Genomic DNA, 23,359 nt, shown 5'->3' with positions numbered 1-23,359 from the left:
GAAGTGAGAATCTTTTGGTATAAAAACCGGGTTCTTGGCTTCTGCTGGCATACAGGACTTGCTGAGCCGGCCTTCGACTTTTAACAATCCATCTGGAAGTATTGGATCCAATTTATACAGAGGGCTGCTTCTCTTTAGGTTATGCTGATGCAAACCAAATTCCCCCTTGAGGGACAATACAGGTCTGAGCTGAACTGAGAAGAACTTGGAAGTTGGAATTGTCCGTGTCCAGGACATCTCAGAGTGTTCAAACACACAGCATGTTTATATACAGGGTCCAACGGTATGCAAATGCAAGAGCCAGACTGGTTACAAAAACAGAAGGAGATAGACGTCATTCTCTGCCAAGACATCAGCACTTGAATAGGTGAATGTTTCTGAATGAACATAAACTTTTATTAGGACATCGAAGTCAAGCCGTGTCAGCTACAGCAGTTATGAAGCACAATTTAATATATACAGGATCATTCTCGGCTGTATTAACTGAAGTTTTGATTTTCGCTGTCGTGAATGCAGCCTGCAGTCGGGTTTCTCACAGGGCAAGAAGTCTTTTGTCAACGCATTACACAACAACTACTGTTTCCGCTCACTGTACCGTCTGTTACTTTTTTTAATTGTGTCTTAATTCTGTATTTTTAAATACTGTAATTTCACTTAATTTAAATCAAAGAAAAGCTATGATCATTAACTCCTGCATCTTCAACAGCTGGTCAGATGAGAAGAAGTCATGAACCAAAACACACAATGACAAAGAAAACAATGATAAATGTCCCATAGTCACATAGACTATGGGACATTTATCATTGTTTTCTCTTTTTCCTAACTTAGTGCTGTGATGCTTAACCTTGATCACACTGCAGTTGGCTGGCTGTCAACTCTCTGGCAGGCTCAGTTAGTTATATTTTCTCTGTTGTTGTTTTTTTTCATGCTTTAAGGAGAAGACGTGGTTGTTTTTAAGATGTGAAAAGTTCCAACCTTTTACACTCTCTAGGTGTGATGATGTTAAATTCACTCAACTGTTTGCTGTAAGAGAGAAGAGACATAGTGACGGTCAATATGTGAACACCACACATACTGATGTCCTCCCTACACTCATGTTGATAAAGTCTAATATGCTTTGATGTTGCTGCTGGGGCTCTGGCATCGGCCATCACATGCAGTCCCTACACAGACACTCACACACACACACAAAGAGGGACACTAAGAGACAAGAGAACATAGCTCAGCCCGGAGGACAAAGTAAGCTTATGTAACAGGATTATTTTTCTTACCTCAGGGCTTTGTGCCATCAACTCACATCATACACTCAAAGCCTGGTTCCCTTCTTCTCTCTCTCTCTTTTTGAGTGTCCTCAGTCCAGTGTCAGTGCCATCAGTCAGACACATCATCCCTCTAGGCTGCTCTGCTTCAGCACAGCTGGGAAACTGTTTGGACTTGCACCAGTTCTGTGCTTCTCAAACTTTTTCTGCTACCCAGAAGTCAAAAATTCTTCATACATATTTTTTTCCCCCAAATGATGAACAACAATAGGAACTAATAGAAAGGGTTTGAGACTGTAATTGAGTGAGCAAAATCTCCACAAAAAACCTTGTCCAGGGGAAAAATGGGAGAAAACTCAGCAAGTGCTGGATTCCTCTCCCAGGACGGACAGATGTGCACGTGTCATTTGTCACTTGAGCTGAGCCAGAGTGAAGATGTCGCGGGCCAGATTATACAGTGAACCTCTTACTGTTTCAGCAGTTTATTTCTCCTTCAAAACTATGCGACCATCTGAAGATCATATCCGGTCACATTCAGTTCATCCACAGCGGCCTGAGGTGAGAGGGAGTCAAAAATGTGAGTAAGCGTCGATGCTTCATTACCAACACAATCCTCTGACCTTATGAAAGTCAATGTAAGCTCTTGACAGCAACTGACCTTTTGGAGACACGTCGTGAATAAGCAATCACTGAAGTCCAATCAGTCACGCTTTAAATACCGACACTGCTGCCCCTGCTGTCTGTGTCTCTGTCTGTCTGTGTCTCTTCAGCATAAAAGTTTAATACCCACTGTGTTCCACCTTTTTAAATTGTCTTTATTTACTTCACACGTTTTCTCTATCCCAAACTTCTCCTTGGTTGTAAACAGCTGTTTCCAATCTCCTCTCAGCAGAAATCAGTTTGGTTGAACATGATCATTTTCTCTTTCATGGCCCTGTCCCAAATCTTCCTCTCCGTTACTAACTCCCCCTCCTATTTTTCACCTCCCCATTATAAGGCTCTGTCTTTTCATTCTGCTCTGTTTGCTTTAATGGCACTCTGGGACTTGTAGATGGAATGTGCCATTAGGAGATGTGGACATTGTTCCCTCTGTCCTTTTACTTTCAAACATTTCTTCTCAGCCACTTCTCTTCAGTAGGGATTTTTCACTCCGGCATCTTTTCACCAGAACTTTTGCCAAAGCATTTTTATCTTTTGTAACCTGAGAGGAAATGATAGAAGTTTTGATTTTCGCCGTTGTGAATGCAGCCTGCAGTCTGGTTTCTCACAGGGCAAGAAGTCTTGTCAACGCATTACACAACAACTACTGTTTCCGCTCACTGTACCATCTTTTTTTAATTGTGCCTTAATTCTGTTTTTTAGCAAATTGATTAACATTCTTGTCTCTTCTATGCCAACGTAGAGCTAATGTCTTCATTTAACCTTGTGCTATTTTATTGTGTCTATACTGTATTTAAACACAGTTTATATTATTGTATCAGCACTTCACTCGGGATGGAAGTGTTGCCTGGTCGGTGCTGATGACTGGGAAAGGGTTGAAGAAGGTTGAGACAGATTCTCACAAAGAGGAGGTTATATAATTTTTTCCTCTGCTGTCTGACACCAGTGAAACTGCACAACACCTACATACTGCACATGCACTGCCAGGCGTTCACACAGACGACCCAGACAAACACATTTTTGTACACAAATATCAACACAAACACACAACACTCTACAATTGTCATTGTGGGCTTTAGAAGCACTAAAAGAACACTTCCATATCACAACAGAGACAGTGGAGAGGGTCCTCAGCTTCGAGGGTCTTTGAGTCACAATCACAGAAGACCTCAGTGATAGTAGGTAAAGCACAACAATGCCTCTACTTTTCAGAAGCCAGTAGTCAACTTTTATAGATGCACCACAGAGAGCATCCTGACCACCTGGTACAGCAGCTGTGCCAAAGCTGCTAAAAAGCCCTGCAGTGTGTCAGGGAAACGGCACAGTACGCAATTGGCATTTAGTTGCCATGGCTTGAACACTCTCATAAAACTTAAGACAAAAAAGACATAAGTTGTTCTAAACATTAGTTGTTTGCGCTCCACCCATCACACGGGCACCTCAGATTAGGCCACACATGCACAAACTGACTAAAAACAGCATCCCCAACTGCCATTAACCTGCTGAACTCTACAAGCTCAGACTGTGCCATAAGTTATTAATATGTCCAATAACTTCTCTCCTGGCTACACTTAAACTGGCAATAATGGCACATTTGTGATGACTTGTTTGAAGTTATTTTTCTGTATGTAGTTATATATCTTTTTTGTACTGTTGGATAATAATAGAACTCTGCTTTTAAAGTATAATTTTTTTGTGTGTTCTTTTATGCCTCAGATTTTGTGCCTTGAGATTTTAAGGCACATCTGCAGTTGTAATAAAATCATTTGCTTGTCCTATACAATGACAATGAATGACTTCAGTCCTGAATAAAGCAGCACTCTTGCAGCCTATTCTGCAGGACACACTGTGCTTATTGAAGTGTATTCAGTAGCTAACACATTCTGTGCATGAATAGATTTTTTTTTGTGTGTCAGTGCAGCATGTCCGCTGTTCATGAACCACACCTCTGGTCGTCACCTGTGGACTCTACAGGTCACAGCTTATTCATAATCACTACCCATTTTCATCATCAATCATGCTGATTTTGCCACATCCTTGTGGAGAGTGTCAGGGTCAGAGCAAATGCCAACTCTTCATATTTTGTGTTCTGCATGAGTGGGGTGACTGTAATTATTTTCCCCTGCATTGAATGCATGTTGTTTCTCCAGAAATCCTGGATGAAAAATTGTGAGAAAGCAGGTGTGAGTGCTGGGGAGAAACTAGGTACCAAACTTCTACTGTACAATAGACCATAAAAGTCTTAAACCAGTGATTAATGATATAGTACTTGTATTCCTATATATTCTCGCTCTCTTTACAAGGTCTCTGAGAGTTTGCACCTGTTTGTGTATTGTCCTGAAGTAGGCCACGGTCTTAGGCTGCATCTATTCAACTCTATTTGGTTTAAAACTTTAGTGCATGACTTTGACGTATTAATACATGTCTGTTACATCCAAACTACTGTCAAATTTGTTCACACAAAGCTGATTAAGCGTCCACATGACACTCTGTGTTTAGATCTTGTGTCATTCTTACACTGCACAATGGAATTGTTTGATTATATGTCAAAACGTCAAAAAGTGAGATAGCCGCAAGCAGGTAAAGACTGAAAACACAAAGAAGCACCAACAAAGTTCCAGAAGTCATTTCTGCTGCTCCAAAAACCCACTTATTAAGTACTTTGATGGGATAAATGTTTCTTGTCCCCACCGACGACCAGTGTCATTTATATACCTCACTCAGGTCTGATAGTCTTGCTTGTTTTCAGAGGAATGATAGAATATACAAATGTCCCTCTGTCCCTGAGGAAACACCAAACACCCTCCAGGCTTTAACCCCTTACCATTTAAGCTGTACTTTACCAGGTTTCTAAAGTCATCCTACACACTACCATGCAATGCTGCTGAGCCACATTTCTCCCTTGACAAGATTTCATCTACAGCATAGAATATAATCTACTTTGTGAAAGAAACTCCCTTAACTCTCACATAGTCACCTGTCTAATTAAAGGAATCCTTGCACTTCCTTCTCACTGTTGTTGTTTTTCCAAACAACTATAGACCAGAGAGTCAGTTTCCTGTTTATGTGCACGCCCAGTGTAGCTGGAAGTTCATGTGATACACACTCTTAGGTGTTGGTATGGATGCAGATTCATTTCCATGGGGAGCTGAGATACTCCCTAAGTGGGAAATGTTCAATTTTCAAATGACAACATAGTAGCATGGGTATCGCCTTACATTATATTACTGTGAAAAATGCATTTGACAAATATGTTGGTACCTACGTTGATATTTCTATTGAACTGCAGCACTTTAATGATTGGTTTCTTTGACAGGAAACAAGCACACCTTTTTTATGTCCCTCTCTCCATGTGTGTGTGTTACCAGGTTGCAGAGCAGCTAATGACCATTGCATATGAGAATGGAGTCAATCTGTTCGACACAGCTGAGGTCTATGCAGGAGGCAGGTGGGTGTCATACAACACTCAGTCTCTGTGCAGTTCAGTTGCGCTCAGAACAACCTGTTCCACTGAAATCTAGTAATGCTCGACTATAGTTTCACACACAGCTGGCTGGTATGGAGTGTCACGCACTCGTCCAAATGTACATTTACAACAAACGTTGACTGTGTTTGGTGTAATGACAGCGAGTGAATCGCATGATTGATATTGTGCAGGGAAATGTAATGGATTCAAACTGCAGTTTAATAACGTCACCTCATTTATGTCTCCTCCCAGGGCCGAAGTCATTCTAGGAAACATTATCAAGAAGAAATGCTGGAGGTAATGATGACATTAATGTGCTGCTTCATCACTGTGTGCATGGAGAAAGTCAGAGAAGGACTGTGTGTGTGGCTGTGGAACAAGTGGGTGATTTCATTGGACGTGGAAGCATACCTAGTGATGCTGAGATATAGAGCGATATAAACACACACATGTCTTCATTTTCTGCCCAGAGACTGTGAGGAGAAAGTCACATTAACATTAAAAAGAAATTTAAATTTCGTTGGGATGAAATTACTACCTTACATTTGTGATTGCATTTGTAAATTCAAAAATTGGTAGATGTCTATCAGACAACATGTTTGACTTTAACAGGAACTATTAGTAACAGGAAGTAACTGATGGAGCCTGTTTCTAGTAAGTAAATGCTCTGTATTGTCATTTTCTGCTCTTGATGACCACTCTAAGCATTCCAGTACAAAAAAACACCACCCCATCAGTCTCTAAATGTGTCAGTATGCAGCAGAGTTCACATGGGAGCAGTCAGCTGCTGCTCTTCTCTTGCTGTGCTGGCTGTTTTGTTCCATCATCGTGCAGCTACGTGTCATGTACGAGGGAGAGGACTAGATTACAGCAGGAGGCGGTTTGATGCTGCTGCAGCAGCACAGACACAGTGAGCCTGACATGTCGTCATGGATTAAGTAGATTATTACGAGGGGGGAAAGAAGAACACACGGTACTGAGGGATGAAGATCAGTTTCACCACTTGTTCAGATTTGGTAGGACTTTGATGGGGATCACAGTACACATAAATATCAGTTGTACATAAACAGGAGGAAGTTTTTAATATTGTGTTTCCTCTGTTAGGTTTTGTGATGCTGAAGACATGTATGGTCTTGGACAGCTATTACAATACTGGGACCATATAATGAAAATAAACATGCATTATTTAGAGAGAAGATAATTATTTGATGTGCTTTTACGACATATAACTTGATTAAATGTGCGATATTTGAAATAAGTGATACATTCACAGAGCTCTGATACACTGTAGCTAAAGAAAATAACAAACTGAGCCTCTACAGTGCAGTGTGTGTGTGTGTCACTCAGTGTGTCTTTCTGTGTGTTCATCTGTATATTCACAGGCGATCCAGCTTGGTCATTACAACTAAACTCTACTGGGGAGGAAAGTAAGTAAGAGAAGTTAAAACTCATTAAGATTTGAGAACAAATTACACATATACAACAACACCACAAGTTGACCATTCATTCACACAACGCTGTAAGACTGGACAATGTGGGTAAAAGATATTTAGTGTCAAATATGGTGATTTGAATCATTTTTAAGTAAAGCATCAGTTAAATATTAACTGTTATAGGTTATTTTATTCTAATGCAAGGATGAGAACTTGGAGATATGAATGGCTTCCCGCATGTTACGTAACAGGACCTTTGACATGTAAGTGTGAACACTGGGTCAGATGCACTACTTAAGATGTGTACTAAATTACAGCCTTTGCTGACTTTACTGCTTGGGTAGTGTCAAACTGTGATTTCAGTTAGAATAATTATTAATTGGTAATGGACAATTTGAAATGGACACAAGCAGCTTTTTTCCAAATGTTGGTCCCACCATCATGTTACTAACCAAAAACTGGATGTTGACCTCAAAGCCTCAAATTCCACATGTTGAGATCAAGTGGACGTCTGTTTGAGGTTCATTCTCACTTTCTTTGACTCATGATGCTCTTTTTCTTTTGCTGGGTAGAGTTTCCACACTGTCCTCCACCTAGCAAAGCTGCTGATTGCTCATGAAACCACTGATTTCTTTCTGGTTTGGTTGCACAGTGACAGACTCTCAAATCAACCCTTTGGTAGAGTTAATTCCTGCTGGCAGACAAAATAACACAGTGAAAGTGAAGCTAAGCACAGATGGTGTAATTACACCGATCAATCAGTTTACCCCGATAATAACACAAAGCAATCGACTTGATTATGTCTTTTCAGCATTCACTATGGCTTGGTATTTTGACAATATAATTGAACATAAGGTATTTAAATTGTTTGTTAATTGTTGGCATATTTTCTGGTAGATTTCTCTGTTATGAGCAACATCATCATGTCACATAATGTTGCAACCAACACAACTTTCCAACCAGTTCTGTTGATAAGTGAATAAGTTATTCCTGAGTATTCCTTCAGTCCTGTATGAGAGTCATTTTCCTCCTCTGGAGTTTTAAGGCATTATTATGCCGAGCTATTGAAAGTGTCCTGGTGCGTATCAGACAGGTTTTTACTTAAACCACGTATTGTGTCGCACTGCAGAGGTTCTAAAACTAATTGAAAATTACCCTGCAGTATTTTCAAGTCATTAATGAAGTGCCAGGAAGTTCAGATAATGGTAAAGGCAGTCATCGTAAAGTAAATGAAAAGGCTGAAAGAAGAGAAGTTGTGCACACATTCACAAACACGTGTAAATTGCATCTCATTTTGTTTGTCTTTGTGTTTTGTTCCATTAGAGCAGAGACAGAGAGAGGATTGTCAAGAAAGCACATTATTGAAGGTGAACACACACACACACACACACACACACACACACACACACACATAATGAAAAAACAGCAACTTTATGCTTTTGTGCTCAGTTTTTATTGTGTCAGTTCAATCAATTTTACGACATCTCTCTGTCCCTCAGGTCTGAAAGGCTCTGTACAGAGGATGCAGTTAGAGTATGTGGATGTAGTTTTTGCCAACCGCCCGGACAGCAATACTCCCATGGAGGGTGAGTCACATGTCATTAATGATGTCAGTCAAGTGGTAGTGATGCTTCTTATCTAGGCATTCACTATGTGCTACATTACTGTTCTTCCTGAAGTCACATTTCCTTCCTCCAAATTCTATATGTACTGTATTGCCACTTGCTGTTGTTTTGTAATTCACACTGGAGACAGTCTTGGGTTGAAAATGTTTTTTTGTTTTTTTCTTAATGTAGTCAATATGTCATCCAGCTTCATCCATAGCTAGAAATGTGAGCGTTGTTTGTAAATGTCCACATGCTGTCATTCACTGTGCTTTTCGACATGTGCATTAGCAGTGTTCTCGTTAGTCATTTTAAATTAAATGTGTTCTTCAGGTTCATCCAATTACCTGCTGGTTTACTCTTTGTACCAATTACTTAGTGTTTACAACCAATCAATGAGAACTTGTAATGGTAATTAGGCTCTGGCTCTGTGTACTTAACGCTCCTTCAATTGGACTTTTAAATATGTTTAAGTAGCCTAATCTAACTGTGTAGATAATCTGGATAAGACTGGATAAGATGCATGGGATAATTTGTGATATCCCGTGCATGTGATATATGTAAAATATGCAATCCCAGTTCAAAACACTACACTAGTGTCCTATAAATAAGACGGTGTTAAACTGCATTCATGAACACATCTTTTTTAATTCTTATAAACATTGAATCCATTCGGTTAATTTAAAACATGTCAGCCACAGACGGAGAGTGAAAGTGAACGTGTGTCTGCCTGAGAGCAGCACCCAAGAGTTATCACATGATCAGAGGCGACGACAAGGCGAGAATAGCGAAAAAAAAGTTCCATACTTTAAATATCCACTGACAAAGTGAATCCCCATGTTGCGTCCCTGGCGAGAGAAAAGTATCCACTCTGACACGGCCTGTCGTCAGCTTCCTCTCCCATTTTCAGCGTCTGCATCTTAATGCATCTCCACTGCAGACGCTTGATTTTCTTCTTACACACAAAGACTTTGATTTTACAGTTTTTCTTATCCTTCACTGTTAGATTTCTGCCGCCAACCTCTTTGTATTGGCGCTAATGCATCAACTTCCCTCCTCCCGCTGCTCTCTCTCTTGTTATGTCGGCTTGAAATTGAGACAAGTAGCATTTAAAAGTGGACTCAGTGTGATGCCAAGGACTCGGTGGGTTGGACGGCAGGAGGGCAGGACAGGAGATGGTGAAGAGGACAGGAGCAACAAGATATAGGAGAGAGACAGACAATTATATGCTTGTCTCAATACTGTGTTATTCCCTTTGACAGGATGATATTAAGTTAGACGTCTGTGTTTTAGCCTGTTAATTATCACTTACCAAACTGAAGGGAAAATGAAAACCTGCGTTCGGTCTTTTTAGGTCCTTGTGAATAAATAATTGGTGCTTATTTGCTCCCTGGCTTTTCTTTATCTACCTACAGTTCTTTGTAAACTTTTTTGTTTTTTGCCAATACTCTCTCCTGACCCGCTTCACCCACATAATCTGCTCTCTTGCCAAGAACCAGTTATACTGAGTGAAATACCAGGGTCCTGCCACAGTGAACGATTGCATTGTAATTGGAGTGAGTACAGGGAGAGATGAATAACCTTAATGATGGCTTCATACTGAGTTTGTGTTGGCTCTGACTGCTGTTGGCTCCTGCAGTCAGCAGAGTTGGGGCTGCTAATTATCATTAAAAATGCAGCGTATGAACGTAATCAGCGGGGGTTTGTTAGTTTGTCATAATTTAAAAAGTTGATGCTATTTGTTTTATTCTTGTGATCTTCGTCCTTTTTCTGTTGACTTGTTGTTTTGAGCTTTCTTATTGTTTCAGTAGATCTTCTGCTCATTCTCAAGTGGCCATTAGGTGCATGCATGCATAAAAAACATGGTCTAAAGTACCCTCTACGCTGACATGTATTTAAAATGATTTTAAATCTAAATTTGTTTTGTTGTTTTTGGGAGCCACAGACAAGTATTTCTGGAAAGAGAAGCATAACATAAACCTGTTGTGTTTGTGTGTCTCCAGAGATCGTTCGAGCCATGACCTATGTGATAAACCAAGGCATGGCAATGTACTGGGGAACGTCACGGTGGACGGCCATGGAGATCATGGTGAGCATCATTGAACTCTTTGTGTAACAAATAAATGTCTACTTGAGTGAGGATCATTGCAGAAAGAGAATAATGAAAATTCAATTAATGTTGATTTTACTGCACAACAAGAAGAAAGGGTTGAAATAAATTCCTTATCGCAGGAAACTTTCACTCCACTGTAGTGTGTGATCTATTTGTTCTGTTGGTCCAGAAGCAAGAAGCTACTTACTAAAATAATGAAACTACACCTTAACTCTCTTTGAGCTGATTATTACCATTTATTTTGGACACATTGGCTTGTGCACAGTCATGGTAGGCATGGTTTTCAGGGATGTGCTTCCCTCCTTGTCTTGTCAGAAGCAAACAACCTCCAGTTTTAGCTCTGCGAAATTAATTAGACAGTCAAAGACCTGATGTCTACTCCCCTCTCTCTCATCTCTCTCCCTCTCACTGGTCTCTTTAACACGCTGGCCTCTAAGCACAGTGTGATGTGTTGATATTTACTCTGTGATCACAGTGAAAGGGAGAAGATATCTTTATAGAACACAAGCCCAGATGAAAGCTGTGTAATTTAGATGGCATCAGTAATGAAGGGGGGGGAGGTAAATACAGCTTTTCAGCATACGTGACAAGGCAGGCACACTTGCACGCATTGCTGCAGATGCACACATGTTCAACGTGCACACAGGCTGGAGGCGAATGTCACGGGTTGCAGCACAGAAGGGCAGCTGGTAATTTGTACCAGGAGATGATGGTGCTGACATTACACTCGTGTTATGCAAGTGTAGATCATTCCCCTCCAAACTACGTCTCTGACACCCTGACACGTGTTCCAAAGCAGGAAACATTCAAACTAAAGTGTTTAAAGATTGCTTCCACAAACACTCGTCCTCTCCCATCTTTTCCCCGACTGTATCTCATCACGATCTATCTCTTGTAAACTGTTATCCTTTTCCAACATCACCGGTTGTTATCCTTCTGCTCTCATTCTGTCATTTTGTTTTTATGTCCAGGAGGCGTATTCAGTGGCAAGACAGTTCAATCTGATCCCTCCGGTCTGTGAGCAGGCAGAGTATCATCTCTTCCAGAGGGAGAAAGTAGAAGTGCAACTGCCGGAACTTTATCACAAGATAGGCAAGTGCTGTGGCTGTAGTCAATCACAGCCTGATTGTCAAGTGTTTTCTGTCCACTTGTTCTAAAAATTGTCTGTGCAAGATGAGACTATTTTTAGAAATAAATAATCAATCCTTAACCATAATTTCCTCCTTTGATGCATCATCTTCTTCTCCTGTGTATAACTTGCATGACAGGAGTTGGAGCAATGACATGGTCACCGCTGGCGTGCGGCATCATCACAGGAAAATATGAAAATGGCATTCCTGAGACCTCGCGAGCCTCCATGAAGGTAGGGAGACGCACTTTGATGTTAGCTGAGGGTTTTCTGCTCTGTCCCCAAAATAAACATGTGACGTGATGGCAGTGATTCATAACAGATTCATAAAAGCTCCAGTGTGTAGCATTGAGCATCAAGTGTGTTTGTATACATGTATAAGTGAACAAAAAAAGGTTGTTTTTTGTAGCCTTAGAATAAGCCTTTCTGATGTAGAATGCCTTTCATAAGGGCTTTATGTAGTCCGCCATCTTGCAGTGGTGTTTTTCTACAGCAGCCTGAAAAGACAAACCAGCCATACAGTGGAATGCAAATAAGAAAAGAATGACATCCCACCTCAGCAGTGGCCCGTCATCATAAACCACTGAATTAAAAACACAGTAGTCAGCTGACATCTGATTTTTTTGGGGAAGGGACCTGCGACATTGGCCCCCTTTACACTTGACATTAGTATGCACTTTTTCGTGATCAGATTCACTTCACTTCACCACATGCATTTACACCTGGTTTTAACATTCGTCTCCAGTGTCCGCAACAAGATCTGATTGCTATCTGATCGAGGTCATCCCCATTACGTAACCTCCTCCTCCTCCTCTTCTGCAAAGATTTCCAGCAGCAGACTGCTGTGTCACATCCTGTGTGCTGCCATATCAACAACAACAACAATAACAACAATGACATTGGCTGCATGAGAAATCACACTATTGTTATATTACAGATAAAACTCTGTGGCCAAAAAAGGACTGTAGAATGAGATGGGAATCATTCGGCCATTATCTTCTCTGACTCCCTGTGCTATGTTTAGACAGATGCTTAGCTCACGCAGTACAGTGATAATAGTATACAGTTTACGGTTTGCTGCACTGTACGTTATTTGGAACACAAGGAAAGAGGAAGCAGCTTTGAACATATACATACAGTAACTACCAGTGGCTTTAAACTTCATTAGGTATCATCTTTTATCTTGTTTGTTTAATCCACTTAAAAACAGATGTGATAAAAAGACAAGCTGAGCGTTCAAATAGTCAGAGAGACAAAGTCTGAAAAGTTCAAAACCTTATTGTCCATCCTAACCATGATGGATGTGGAAGAAACAAGTGAATTTTCATCTTTATTGAAATAAACAATTTGACCAAATAAAGTCCTGTATATAGCACATGGAGTCCACCGATTGATTTCTCCGTGACATTTCTCTCTTCAGACTTCTCATTTTCCCCCCATTCTTCTTTGTCTCCCGCTCCAGTCATACCAGTGGCTAAAGGAGAAAATAATAAGTGAGGACGGAAGGAAGCAACAGGCAAAGCTGAAAGAACTGAACCACATTGCAGAAAAGCTGGGCTGCACACTGCCTCAGCTGGCTGTGGGTAAGAAGGCTTTTCTGCCCCGCTGCACTTTCTTACAACAAATACCATGAAGGTAGTGTTGAGCCAGGTCTTTGATGCAGGACTGCTCAGGTCAGTCAGTCAGCCAGGAATCTTTTTAAAGGAAAGTAAAGTACCCACTCTCTTCTCCCAGTGACATGAGAGTTCTACTTGTATTTGTGTTTAAAAACGCATTACCATGCACAGATGACATTACTGAACTACCCAGAGTGAAAAAGATATGCATTTTGCTTTGCTAGTTCTGAAATAAATGGTAGTAAGTGTTAATATTATGTTTCAGTTTGGTCTCCCAAATGAAAGCCCTGAGTTTGTTCTGTTTTATAAATTGTCACGAGAGAGAGAGCGAGAGAGAGCCAAGGTTTGTTGTGGGTCTGATGAGTAGCAGGAGTGCACCATCAAGTGGCCCGCTGTGTGAACATCACCCTCTGTGTTTCTTCCAGCGTGGTGTCTCAGGAATGAAGGCGTGAGCTCAGTCCTTCTGGGAACTTCCAACCCTGAACAGCTCACAGAAAATCTTGGGGCCATACAGGTGGGAACATGTAGAGATGCACATCACACACACTGTGTTTCTTCAGCAGCATCCTCTGCTATCTCTCAGTTCTATTTATTGACAATCTAAAATCTCCTCCTAGTCTACGGCACTGTGCAAATGTTTCAGGCAGGCGTGGAAAGAAATCTCGTACAGTAGGAATGCATTCACAAAAATACATTTTTATCAATTGCACACTGAGTTAATCTAAATCAAATCAATATATGATCACCCTTTTTCTCCAAAACATCACAGGAACTGTGCAGCCAAGTTGTTCCAAAACTTCTTGGAGAACTAACCACAGAACTTCTGTGGATGTAGGCTGGTTTAAATCACGTAATCCCACAAACACACATCAGGGGAGATCAAGGCTCCTTGTTCTTTACCTTTTAAAATAGTTGAAATTGGCTGTGCGTTGGGGTCGTTGTCCTGCTGCAGAATACATTTGATGGTCTCCCTGATGCTATTGCATGGTGGATAAGAAACTGCTATCTGTATTTCTCAGTAATAAGGACATCATTAATCCTTCTGACCCAAAGCTCCCAAAGCTTCCCTGTTGCCTGCAGACTCTTCAGCCCTTGTGCCTAATAGTTCAAGTTTTGAATCTGGACATCTCTGAATTTTAAGAAAGTATGATGTATGTCTTGCTCTCTCCCTCTCTCACGTACCCAGGTCCTTCCTAAGATGACCTCTCATGTAGTGACTGAAATTGACCACATCCTTGGCAACCGACCGTACAGTAAGAAGGACTACCGCTCTTAGACCAGACAGTACTGACCTACTTCCTCATACTACTACCATGGATCCACCGTTCAATGTTAAACTGTCTATGGCTCACTCCTTGGGCCCCCACTCTGGAACAGCCTGGAACAGACAACTTTGCAAAGCCCAGCGTCACATCTCTGACTTAGACTTGTCCTGCTCAGATCAGCCCCACCAGGTTCATCTCAGGTCCAGTGCAGCTCAGCCCACAGAGAAATGCTTGACAAACTTCGCTCTTTGTAGCATAAAACATCTTTAAAGCTATCTGTGTGTATTGGAACTTTTCCTTTCCTTGTTCTGCACAAGCCTGTTCACATGTTACTATGCAGAACTGTGTCCAGCCTGTTTTTGACGTTCAGATCCAGTGCCATGCTGACATTATTTAGAGCAGTCTATCCCCGTTTCAACTGTATCTGGAGGCCTCATTTCTAAATTCAACACATTAAGGCTAAGTAGTTTTAGTTTTAGAGATAATCAGCTTCTCTTGGAGTTGTTATGAAATAAAAAGAACTGCAGGAGGATTTAAATCAACTGTCTTGTTCAATGTCATCTGGAGAATAGATGGTAAACTGCATTACTTATTCACTTTATCACTCAGCCGATGACTCAGTCCCCTTGGTGTCAAGTGTTCCTCTCTAATATCCAAACTTGCACCCACAATTAAAATCACTTGAGCACAAAAATCAAAGTGAACACAGGTTTTTATTAATGTCCCATTACTGAATACATTAAAGCTCTTTAGACTTGTTTTTCTTTTAAAACAGATGGTACCTCAGGCTGCAATCATAATGAATGAATGAGGCCTCAATAAACAAATGTCTGCTTTCAAATATCCACCAAATGTAACTTCTATACCTACCAAATATCCAGCTGTGTATTCAGTTTAGTGCAGAATAGCATTCAGTAGATATTAGACTGCGTTTCCTGAGCATATTATCCAGCACATGCATGTGTCTCCTACTCTAGGGTGCATTTCTCTTTTATTTCATTTTCAGCAAAGCACATAATTAAATGACCAAAGCGAGTTTGGTCAAAATAATGTACTGTGAAGCAAAGGATTGTGGGATATTGTAGGCTTGGTCAGCAGACGGGGGCAGAGAGTGAAGCATGTTGTTTGACAAACCGCTCCTTAGCTTTACTTGATCTTAGAGAGATAATGCTTTAAAAAACAAAACAAAAAAAAACAGACTACCTGTCTCCTTGATTGCATTCAGTATGGATTTGTCCTCTCTCTTGCTTGTCAACTGAACTTTCATCGCTGATTGCCTCAATTAACCTTTTGGGACTTACTCTCTCTCTATAATGGAAGGATGACTGGCCCCTGGTGGTCATGTTTTGTAATAACTGCAAAAACAGCTTGATAATGGCACAATGTGGCATGAAGGCAAAGTATTTAGGATGTGACAAAGATTACAGTATTTATTCTAGAGCAGTTAACAAATATGACATTTATTTTGACATTCTGAGATGTTGTTTTTGTTAGAAAATGATACGTGTACATAAACTGTTATGGCGTACCTTGTAACTATAAAGACGCCTCTCTTGCATATGAGGACTTCCCTGTACTGTTAGGCTAACATAATATAAATAAGATGTAAATAGAGTTCTTTTATTGCTCCTCTGCAGTGTCGCTGCATGGTTTGCAGTGTTTGAATCTTCTTTTCTCCTCCAGCGTGACGTTTTATATTACCTATCTTCATCCAAGTGGTGCGAGGGTTGATTGATTTATTTTTGCATAATACAGTCAGATCATTGAATCTGTCGTGATAATGGCATTATGTAAAGAATGGGCTTCTGTTATGAGTAACGAGCTTGGAGCATTGTTTAAAGACTTTACCTTGAATCTTTTGCATCTGGAAAACAAGCCATCATAGAGATCTAGCAGACATGTTGGCTGGGTTCCAGCTGACTCACTGGTTTGTCCTTGGTGCACCATTGTTGACTGGGAGCACAAACACTCCTGATTTTAATCAAAGGAAATTTCGGTACATCACAGCTCCTGATGCTTCTGCCAAAACCTTGTTACACACATATTGGAATAAACATCGACAAGCAGCAGCCAGTTCATTGTTTATTTAAAGTAGCATGGCTTTGACAGATGAATAGGCTTCATTGTGACTGTTTGCTTTGGCTTGGTGGTGAATACAAATGAGGGCGACCTGACCGTCATTGCCACGCAAATTATTAGCCATGTACACAAACATCCGGAAAAATGTTTGCCTTAAGACATTTATTTCACTGTACTTGATGAAAATATACCAAAATGTGGACGATGTGTTTTGTATACACTCATTAGCCACTTTATTCGGTACACATGACTCTCAATAAAGTGTCAGGAGTGGCATCAAGTTGTGCTCTTCTGCTTCAAGACTGAACGCGTAGTGTGTTCAGAGATGATCTTCTGCATGCGTTGTAACAAGCGGTTATCTGAGTTATTGGCTATTATCTTAAGAACTCTTGCATCATCCATGCATTTCACCCAGAGAACCATTGCTCACTGGATTTTTCGTTTTTAGACCATTCTCTGTAAACCCTATAATTCAAATTCACTTCATATCACCTCTTTCATCCCCATTCTGATGCCCAGTTTGAATTTGAACTTGCAGGTCATCTTGACCATGTCTACATGCCCTAAATGATTGGAGTTACTGTCATGTGACTGACTAAGTATTTGCTTTAACAAGCAGTTGAACGGGTGTACCTAATAAAGTGGCCATTAGGTGTACAAAGAGGATGTTTGCTTTGGAGTCAAAATCATTTGTTTTTGTTTGCTGTAACTGTTATTGGTAAAAAAGTGTGACATCACATGTAGTTGTGGTGCATTTTGTGCACGTCAACAAGCTGCCCATTAGTGACCATGTAGGACAGTTGTGTGTGTGTTACATGCCATTTTTTTGTGTGTATAGACTTCTTCATTTGATGGAGTGCCTTGACTTGAGTCCAACATTCAGGGATGTCTTCATTGTTATATGGTGATTGGATGTTATCCTCATACAAATGTGAGAGTAAAGCAATATTTCTACAGATTATGGTTAGATCACCCAGGCTACATTACGTGTCATCTGTTAACTTCACTTGGGCAAAACTAAGTTCACAGTCAGTGTAGCAGTTAACTTTTGGGGGAATTGGCTCAGAATGAATTATATATTAACCGTTTGGCAGATGTTTTAATCCAAGGCAGATTACAACTGGAAGTGTACGCTTCCAGGAATTGTCTTCCTTGTCCATGGAGTCTCAGTGCATGACTGTGGCTTTGTCCTGTCTAGCCTTTTTGGGTTGCTTCCCCCAAAACAATCATACTGGAACAACACCAGACAATTAAACCAGTCAGTGACTTCATGAAACAACAGTTTGCCTCCTGGAAACATTTTCTTTGTAACAAACTTTAGAGAAAAACTAGCAATGTACTCATTTGTAGTGTGTTTAAGTAAATTGTTACAGTGACAGTTGGAGGAAATCTGTGATAAATGAGAACAGTGACTCCGGGTGTTTGCTCTTTGACTCTTCTCAATTTGTTATCAGAATCAGCTCCACAGCCTTGGAAACAGATCAAAGGCCAAAATTGAGCAAAGGCTGAAGCAATTCACATTTTGCTGCCGAATTCACAGATTAACATTTAAGGTCCTGCAAGGCGTTGCATACGCTTCATCACCAGATTTACTGGTCTCATTTAAATTTAACCAAAAAACTATTCTGATCTCAGTGTGAAGCACAAACTTCTTCTACAGATCAGTGTGGTCTACAACATGTGAGTGTATGAGTGGAAGAGAAGTGAGTTTCATTGTTTTTGTTGAAAATGCAAACCATCAGTGTAATATGTCCTCTCCTGGTAGTGATTTCTCCGTACATACTACGAAAGTGTGATTATTAATAAATGCAATGCCAATGGGAATATCTATCTGAGTGTAGTTGGTTTGTGGACCAAGCCTTTGATCAATTTTAGTTTGGGAGACACTGAACAACATTTTTGTGACATTTTACAATTAGCCAAGACCATTAAAATTGATCCCAGAAATGCTATGTTGCGGACTGATTGACACACTTTGAGAAGCACAAGTATACCTGGTTGCTTTATTTGTTACAAAAAACAGAAGACAGACCTGGAGAAACACCCTCCAGACATTTGATCATGAATTTCATGAAGATGAAATGTGATATCACAGTCTCTCTTCAAACCCCATTCCTTAACTCAGTGAAAAAAAATCTGTTTGCCCCTTTTTCTTTTTTTAACCCCATGTCCTTCCCTCCTTCCCAGTCCCACCCCATTATCCCTCGTCCCTTCAGCTTCTGACTTTACTTGGAGCCGGTGGAAAGCAGAGCAATGAGTCCGGAGGAGGCACTGATGGATAGAATGTAGTTGCTGGAAAAAAATGTGAGTTAAGGCAAAAACAGGAATCAAGACAGCGCTGGGAGAGAACACATTTACCAACATCAAGCTTGAAAAGATAAGAATTTGTGTAGAAATGCACAGAAACAACAAAAAGTGACTAAGTGACTGTTAAGTTTGTTGTGTTTTCTGTTCAGCTTGATAAAAAAAAATGAGAGCATGCGCATAACCAAGGTGCAGACAAAAGTCACTCTCCAAACATATCTGTTGAAGAAAGCATGTTATGCTGTGGAAATGTTGAGCAATACGTTCTCATTCTGATGATCTTGTTGATCTTACATGTTCAAATGTACGACTGAAAGGATACACGGTGGGGTTGAAGTTCTTTAGCAAGAAGAAGGAGGCGACGATGACGAGGACCAGGAAGAGTGTGTTGTTGTAAAAGATGGAGAAGGTGGTGGCCTCATAGTCAGCAACTTCATTCTTCTTCCACAGGATTCTGAACATAAGAGAAAACGACATAAATATTGTTCATTGACCGTATTAGGCAGGGTATCTCTTAAGAAGCTGGCCCACAGAAAAACAGTTTTGTTTTTTAGAAAGATGATTGCAGTGGGGGTTGAACAGCTAACCCAGGTGGTAATTATCAAAGCTTTAATCAATGCACAGCTGAGTGACTGCAGTCTGAGAAGACACATCATAACATTTAAGCTGAGCTGTTGTTACGAAACACAAATCTCCAACACAGCAGTGTATTCACGAATCACTTGGAAAAAAAGAAGACTTGAAAATCAATCACCTCTCATCCTTCTCCTTGCGGGACATCTTGCGGTTGTCTGCCTCTGACAACTTCCTAGTCACCTCCTTGGAAACAGCGTCCTCACGCTTCTGAGCAACTCTGCAGGACCAACGCAAACGACACGCATCGGTGAGAAATTGTCATTGATACTTTGGAGCAAATCTTTAAATTATCAAGTCTAGATTAAGATGCAGTAGTAGGTATTCTTGCGAGATAAAACATAATGTGTGAGTAACTCTGACAGCACAGGCCTATAGTAACACGTATCTCAGCCAATGACTTGTGTTCTCAATATCTCTCTATATATAAATAAAGCTAAAGTGCAGTATTCTGTGAGAATCCCTATCAGTGTGAAAACAGCATACACATATTAAGTAAGATGAATAAATAAATAAGCCACGTTTAAAAATACAGAAGAGACACGTACTTATGTTTGAGAACGAACTTGACGTTCTTGTAGGCAAAGGCCACCAGGTAGGTGCTGACCAGAGTCATTACAGCGTACAGAACTGCAGACTGGACAAGGTCCATGTGCCAAATCCTCCAGAAGAGCCCTGTGAAAAAGAGTCACATTGTAAAATAAAAGCAATATGAGTGTCGGTGCAGTAAGACGAGATCAAAAGCTAAACTTTAACAGGCACATCAAAGATTATTGGTTGGAACTGTGTCCATCTGTGATCTAAGATGCTGATCAAAGCTTTAATAATTACAGTATCGCCGTGTTGTTCTATTTAATGTCATAAATAGTTTAGCCAGAATGCATTGCAACTAATTTGATCACTTAATAATAGTAATGGTAATAATAATGATAATAATTAAGTCAGTTTATACTATTCTCTCAGCTTCGAAAAATCACTTAGCTAAGCTAGGCTAAGCTAGCAGCAGTACTCACAGATGGGGATGGCAGAAACGATGAGCGCGTTCCCGTAAAACAAAGCGGTGGATTTGGCTGAGAGGTTTCTGCTGAAGTCCTGGAGAAGCAGGTCCTCCTCTGACTGCTGCTTGTTGCTGCCTTTGGGAGCCATGGCTGTAGAGTGACCGGTGTGTTAGCTGCTCAGGTCTGAACACAGGAGGACTGACACGTCGCTGTACGAGGAGAAAAGAGAGGGACGCGTCAGCATTAACCCGGAAACACGCCAGCTCTCCTCTTCTTTGTTGACATGAAAACATGGACGTTCCGTGTCTTTGCTGCCCTCCAGAGGAAGTAGAGACGCTGCATCTGTAACGCTACACTGCGCATTGGTATGTTATGTATATTGAGCCTTTTTTTAACATCTATTATATAGCCAAGTTTGACTATATGTATACATCTGTGACGCCATTTTGGCGAGTTAAAACTACATTTTCAGATATCTGCAATTCACTGATGTGAATCTGTCAAAATGGCGTCACTTTTGTCATTCGTGTGTATGGGGTTTGTCATTATGGGTATCTACAATTCAGTTGTTTCATAAAACATGTGATAATTTGTAGAACAAACACTAAAGGTTCAGCTAAAGCTATTACAGCTATGGGTTCAACTACCAGCAGGGTTCACATGTTGCCCACTAGAGGTCAATATCTACATGTCTGTACGTGTTTGTGTGTAATCAGCTGATGCCCATTTACTCAACAACTTGCAGTTGAGTGCAGCCAGCAACCACCAGGATTTCAAACAATTAAGAAAAGAGAGATCATCCCACATTGCTTATAGTCCATAAAGTGCAAGAGTTTGAACATTTTAAAAGGATTTTAGGATTTGAAAGCCATTTCATGATGTAGAGAGGGGTGGATCTTGAGAAAATAAGCTCTGCAGCATAAGTTTGGAATGGAATCTTTTGATGATAAGAGAATATTCAAACCAAACACCAAATAAAATCTCTGCGTTTATTACCAGGTAAGAAGTACAGCTTATCCCTGCCTGACTGGGCCCATATGCCCCAGCTTGCTGTAGAATTCCTACTTTCAGTTTTGAACACATGTTTAAAATCCAAGTATGACTTTCTTCCTCATCTGACAAGCATGGCAATACAGCTCATGGTGTGACACATCAAGTCTCTGACCTTGCAGCTATAACCATAATAAGCAACTAAAAAAGTCCCTTCTCCTTGCTTAATGTTCAGTCAAGCCTGACGCATGCCTGCCACTGGAGAAAATAATGTTCGTAAAAAAAACCACAGATACTTGACCTGCTGCTAGCGCCTCTACCACAGTGCTTATCTCCCTGATGAGCTGTTTTCTCTTTTAGGCTACAGACATGCTAATTACTTATAATTTCACCATGTTTGCAGGAACAACGAAGCAGCATATGTATGACGCTGAGCACCAAAATTGGTTCAGTTATGTTAGAACGCAATGTTGTAGACCACAAGGTTTGCGTAATGTTCCTGTTTTTAAATGGGGATAGAGATTAGGGATTATCGGTGCACTTTGGGGGGAGCAGCAGGAAAGGCTTCACAAGGCAATAAGGAGGAGCAGGAGGGGAGGAGCTGATGCCAAGAGGCCTGCCAACAAAATGCCAAGCCAGGCTAGTTCTCTCTCCCTCTCAAATTGCTTTGAGTTTAGTGACAGTGCAGACAGATCTACAGGGACAAAGACACTACTGACCAGTCTCAGCCGACAAATACACACACTGACATTTACTGAACTCCTGATTGTGAGATTCCCTGGCAGTGCTGGTTGTATCTCCTTTTGATTGAACCCTAAGGAGTATTTATGACAAGTTGCCTATTATCATGACCAATTCTTTTTGAGGTGTCATTACTCACTTTAAAATAAAGAGTTCTTGTGAGCCCGTGTGTCCGCTAGACGTTCTATAATTTCAGATAATTGCAGTTGCACAAAAACACCAAGTCACAGATGTTAAAAAATAATGGAAGATGTGAGGGAGAATCTGATGAGTAAAGTGTGACGCTAATTTGGATTGCTATGCTGGATATTATGGAAGTCACCTGTCACTGTAAAGTAATTAATAAATGGCATGAAGTACGACTGAGCAGGCACATGGTCACACAACATCCCTATGATGTTCTTTTGAAAAAGAGGAAAAACATTTATTTTTTTAATCATTGGCATGGGGCATATATTCTGAGAATGGGGGAGTGCAGAGAGTTTACCCCCCCCCACAAAATCTTTGTTTCTCAGTTTGACCCTCTCTTCTGTGAGCATATGTTAGAGCAGTCAAATAATCACGCTATACTGTAGATAAGTTAGTTGAACAGTCTACTTCAAATGATATCTCAGAGAATATGCTTTTTCTTGTCAGACATTTTACACATACACATTAGTAATAAACTAATTAAATACATGAATGTGAGATTTAAAAAAACAAACAAAAACAAAACAATAAACCAACCGTAGGTGCAATCAGTGTTTACAATGATGTCATCTAGCGGCAATAAGTACACCTGCTTACAGTTAGTCCATGAGATGGTTAAGGTGTCAAGCCCAACCTGTGCTCAACTGATAAACTGTGACTTGTGCTAACATTTGAACAGAGAGGTCATGGGACCAAAACAGAGGGAGCTATTTTTAACTGGCCTCCACCATTCATGTTTATTTAACCTCCTCTGTAGGAGTATGCACCGCTCCACAAAAGAGTGGTCCACAGACAGTTGTTTGACAAGATCTGACGATACAAGTAGTTGTAAAGAGGGTGAAGTTGTTCCAACAGCTTGGAAGAACGAGTATGAACTTGC

General features: G+C 40.6%; 2 protein-coding genes across 5 annotated transcripts in view; one reads left to right on the top strand and one right to left on the bottom strand.

Moving 5' to 3' along the window:
* Positions 1 to 18,454, top strand: part of kcnab1a (potassium voltage-gated channel subfamily A regulatory beta subunit 1a) — an 86,529-nt gene extending 68,075 nt beyond the window's left edge. For 3 of the 4 annotated variants that reach the window (XM_044032228.1, XM_044032227.1, XM_044032229.1), the window contains exons 4-14: positions 5,288 to 5,367; positions 5,638 to 5,682; positions 6,768 to 6,812; positions 8,142 to 8,185; positions 8,318 to 8,404; positions 10,426 to 10,511; positions 11,507 to 11,627; positions 11,804 to 11,898; positions 13,127 to 13,247; positions 13,706 to 13,794; positions 14,467 to 18,454. In XM_044032228.1, coding sequence (XP_043888163.1) covers positions 5,288 to 5,367; positions 5,638 to 5,682; positions 6,768 to 6,812; positions 8,142 to 8,185; positions 8,318 to 8,404; positions 10,426 to 10,511; positions 11,507 to 11,627; positions 11,804 to 11,898; positions 13,127 to 13,247; positions 13,706 to 13,794; positions 14,467 to 14,556 — 903 coding nt within the window. In that variant the 3' untranslated portion in view covers positions 14,557 to 18,454. Of the gene's footprint in view, positions 1 to 5,287; positions 5,368 to 5,637; positions 5,683 to 6,767; positions 6,813 to 8,141; positions 8,405 to 10,425; positions 10,512 to 11,506; positions 11,628 to 11,803; positions 11,899 to 13,126; positions 13,248 to 13,705; positions 13,795 to 14,466 lie in introns of all 4 variants that reach the window. The other variant, XM_044032226.1, reaches the window with a different exon arrangement.
* Positions 18,455 to 18,613: 159 nt separating this feature from the next.
* Positions 18,614 to 20,794, bottom strand: ssr3 (signal sequence receptor, gamma). The gene is made up of 5 exons (XM_044032245.1): positions 20,575 to 20,794; positions 20,110 to 20,236; positions 19,683 to 19,781; positions 19,251 to 19,382; positions 18,614 to 18,916 (listed from the first exon to the last, which is right to left on the bottom strand). Exons 1-5 carry the CDS (start codon positions 20,705 to 20,707, stop codon positions 18,850 to 18,852), a joined length of 558 nt encoding a protein of 185 aa, XP_043888180.1. The 5' UTR covers positions 20,708 to 20,794; the 3' UTR covers positions 18,614 to 18,849.
* Positions 20,795 to 23,359: the final 2,565 nt, after the last annotated feature.

This window comes from Solea senegalensis, linkage group LG8, assembly GCF_019176455.1.
Source record: "Solea senegalensis isolate Sse05_10M linkage group LG8, IFAPA_SoseM_1, whole genome shotgun sequence".
Lineage (NCBI taxonomy): Eukaryota > Metazoa > Chordata > Actinopteri > Pleuronectiformes > Soleidae > Solea > Solea senegalensis.
Note: the sequence above shows the minus strand (reverse complement) of the source record. Positions and strands in the feature narration are given on the sequence as shown.

Excerpts from the sequence above, each read along its gene's own strand:
- ssr3 (XM_044032245.1), bottom strand. The coding sequence starts at position 20,707 with ATGGCTCCCAAAGGCAGCAACAAGCAGCAGTCAGAGGAGGACCTGCTT. Across the intron at positions 19,782-20,109 it reads AAGTTCGTTCTCAAACATAA|AGTTGCTCAGAAGCGTGAGG; the intron begins GTACGTGTCTCT and ends TTGGTCCTGCAG. Across the intron at positions 19,383-19,682 it reads CGCAAGGAGAAGGATGAGAG|AATCCTGTGGAAGAAGAATG; the intron begins GTGATTGATTTT and ends TCTTATGTTCAG.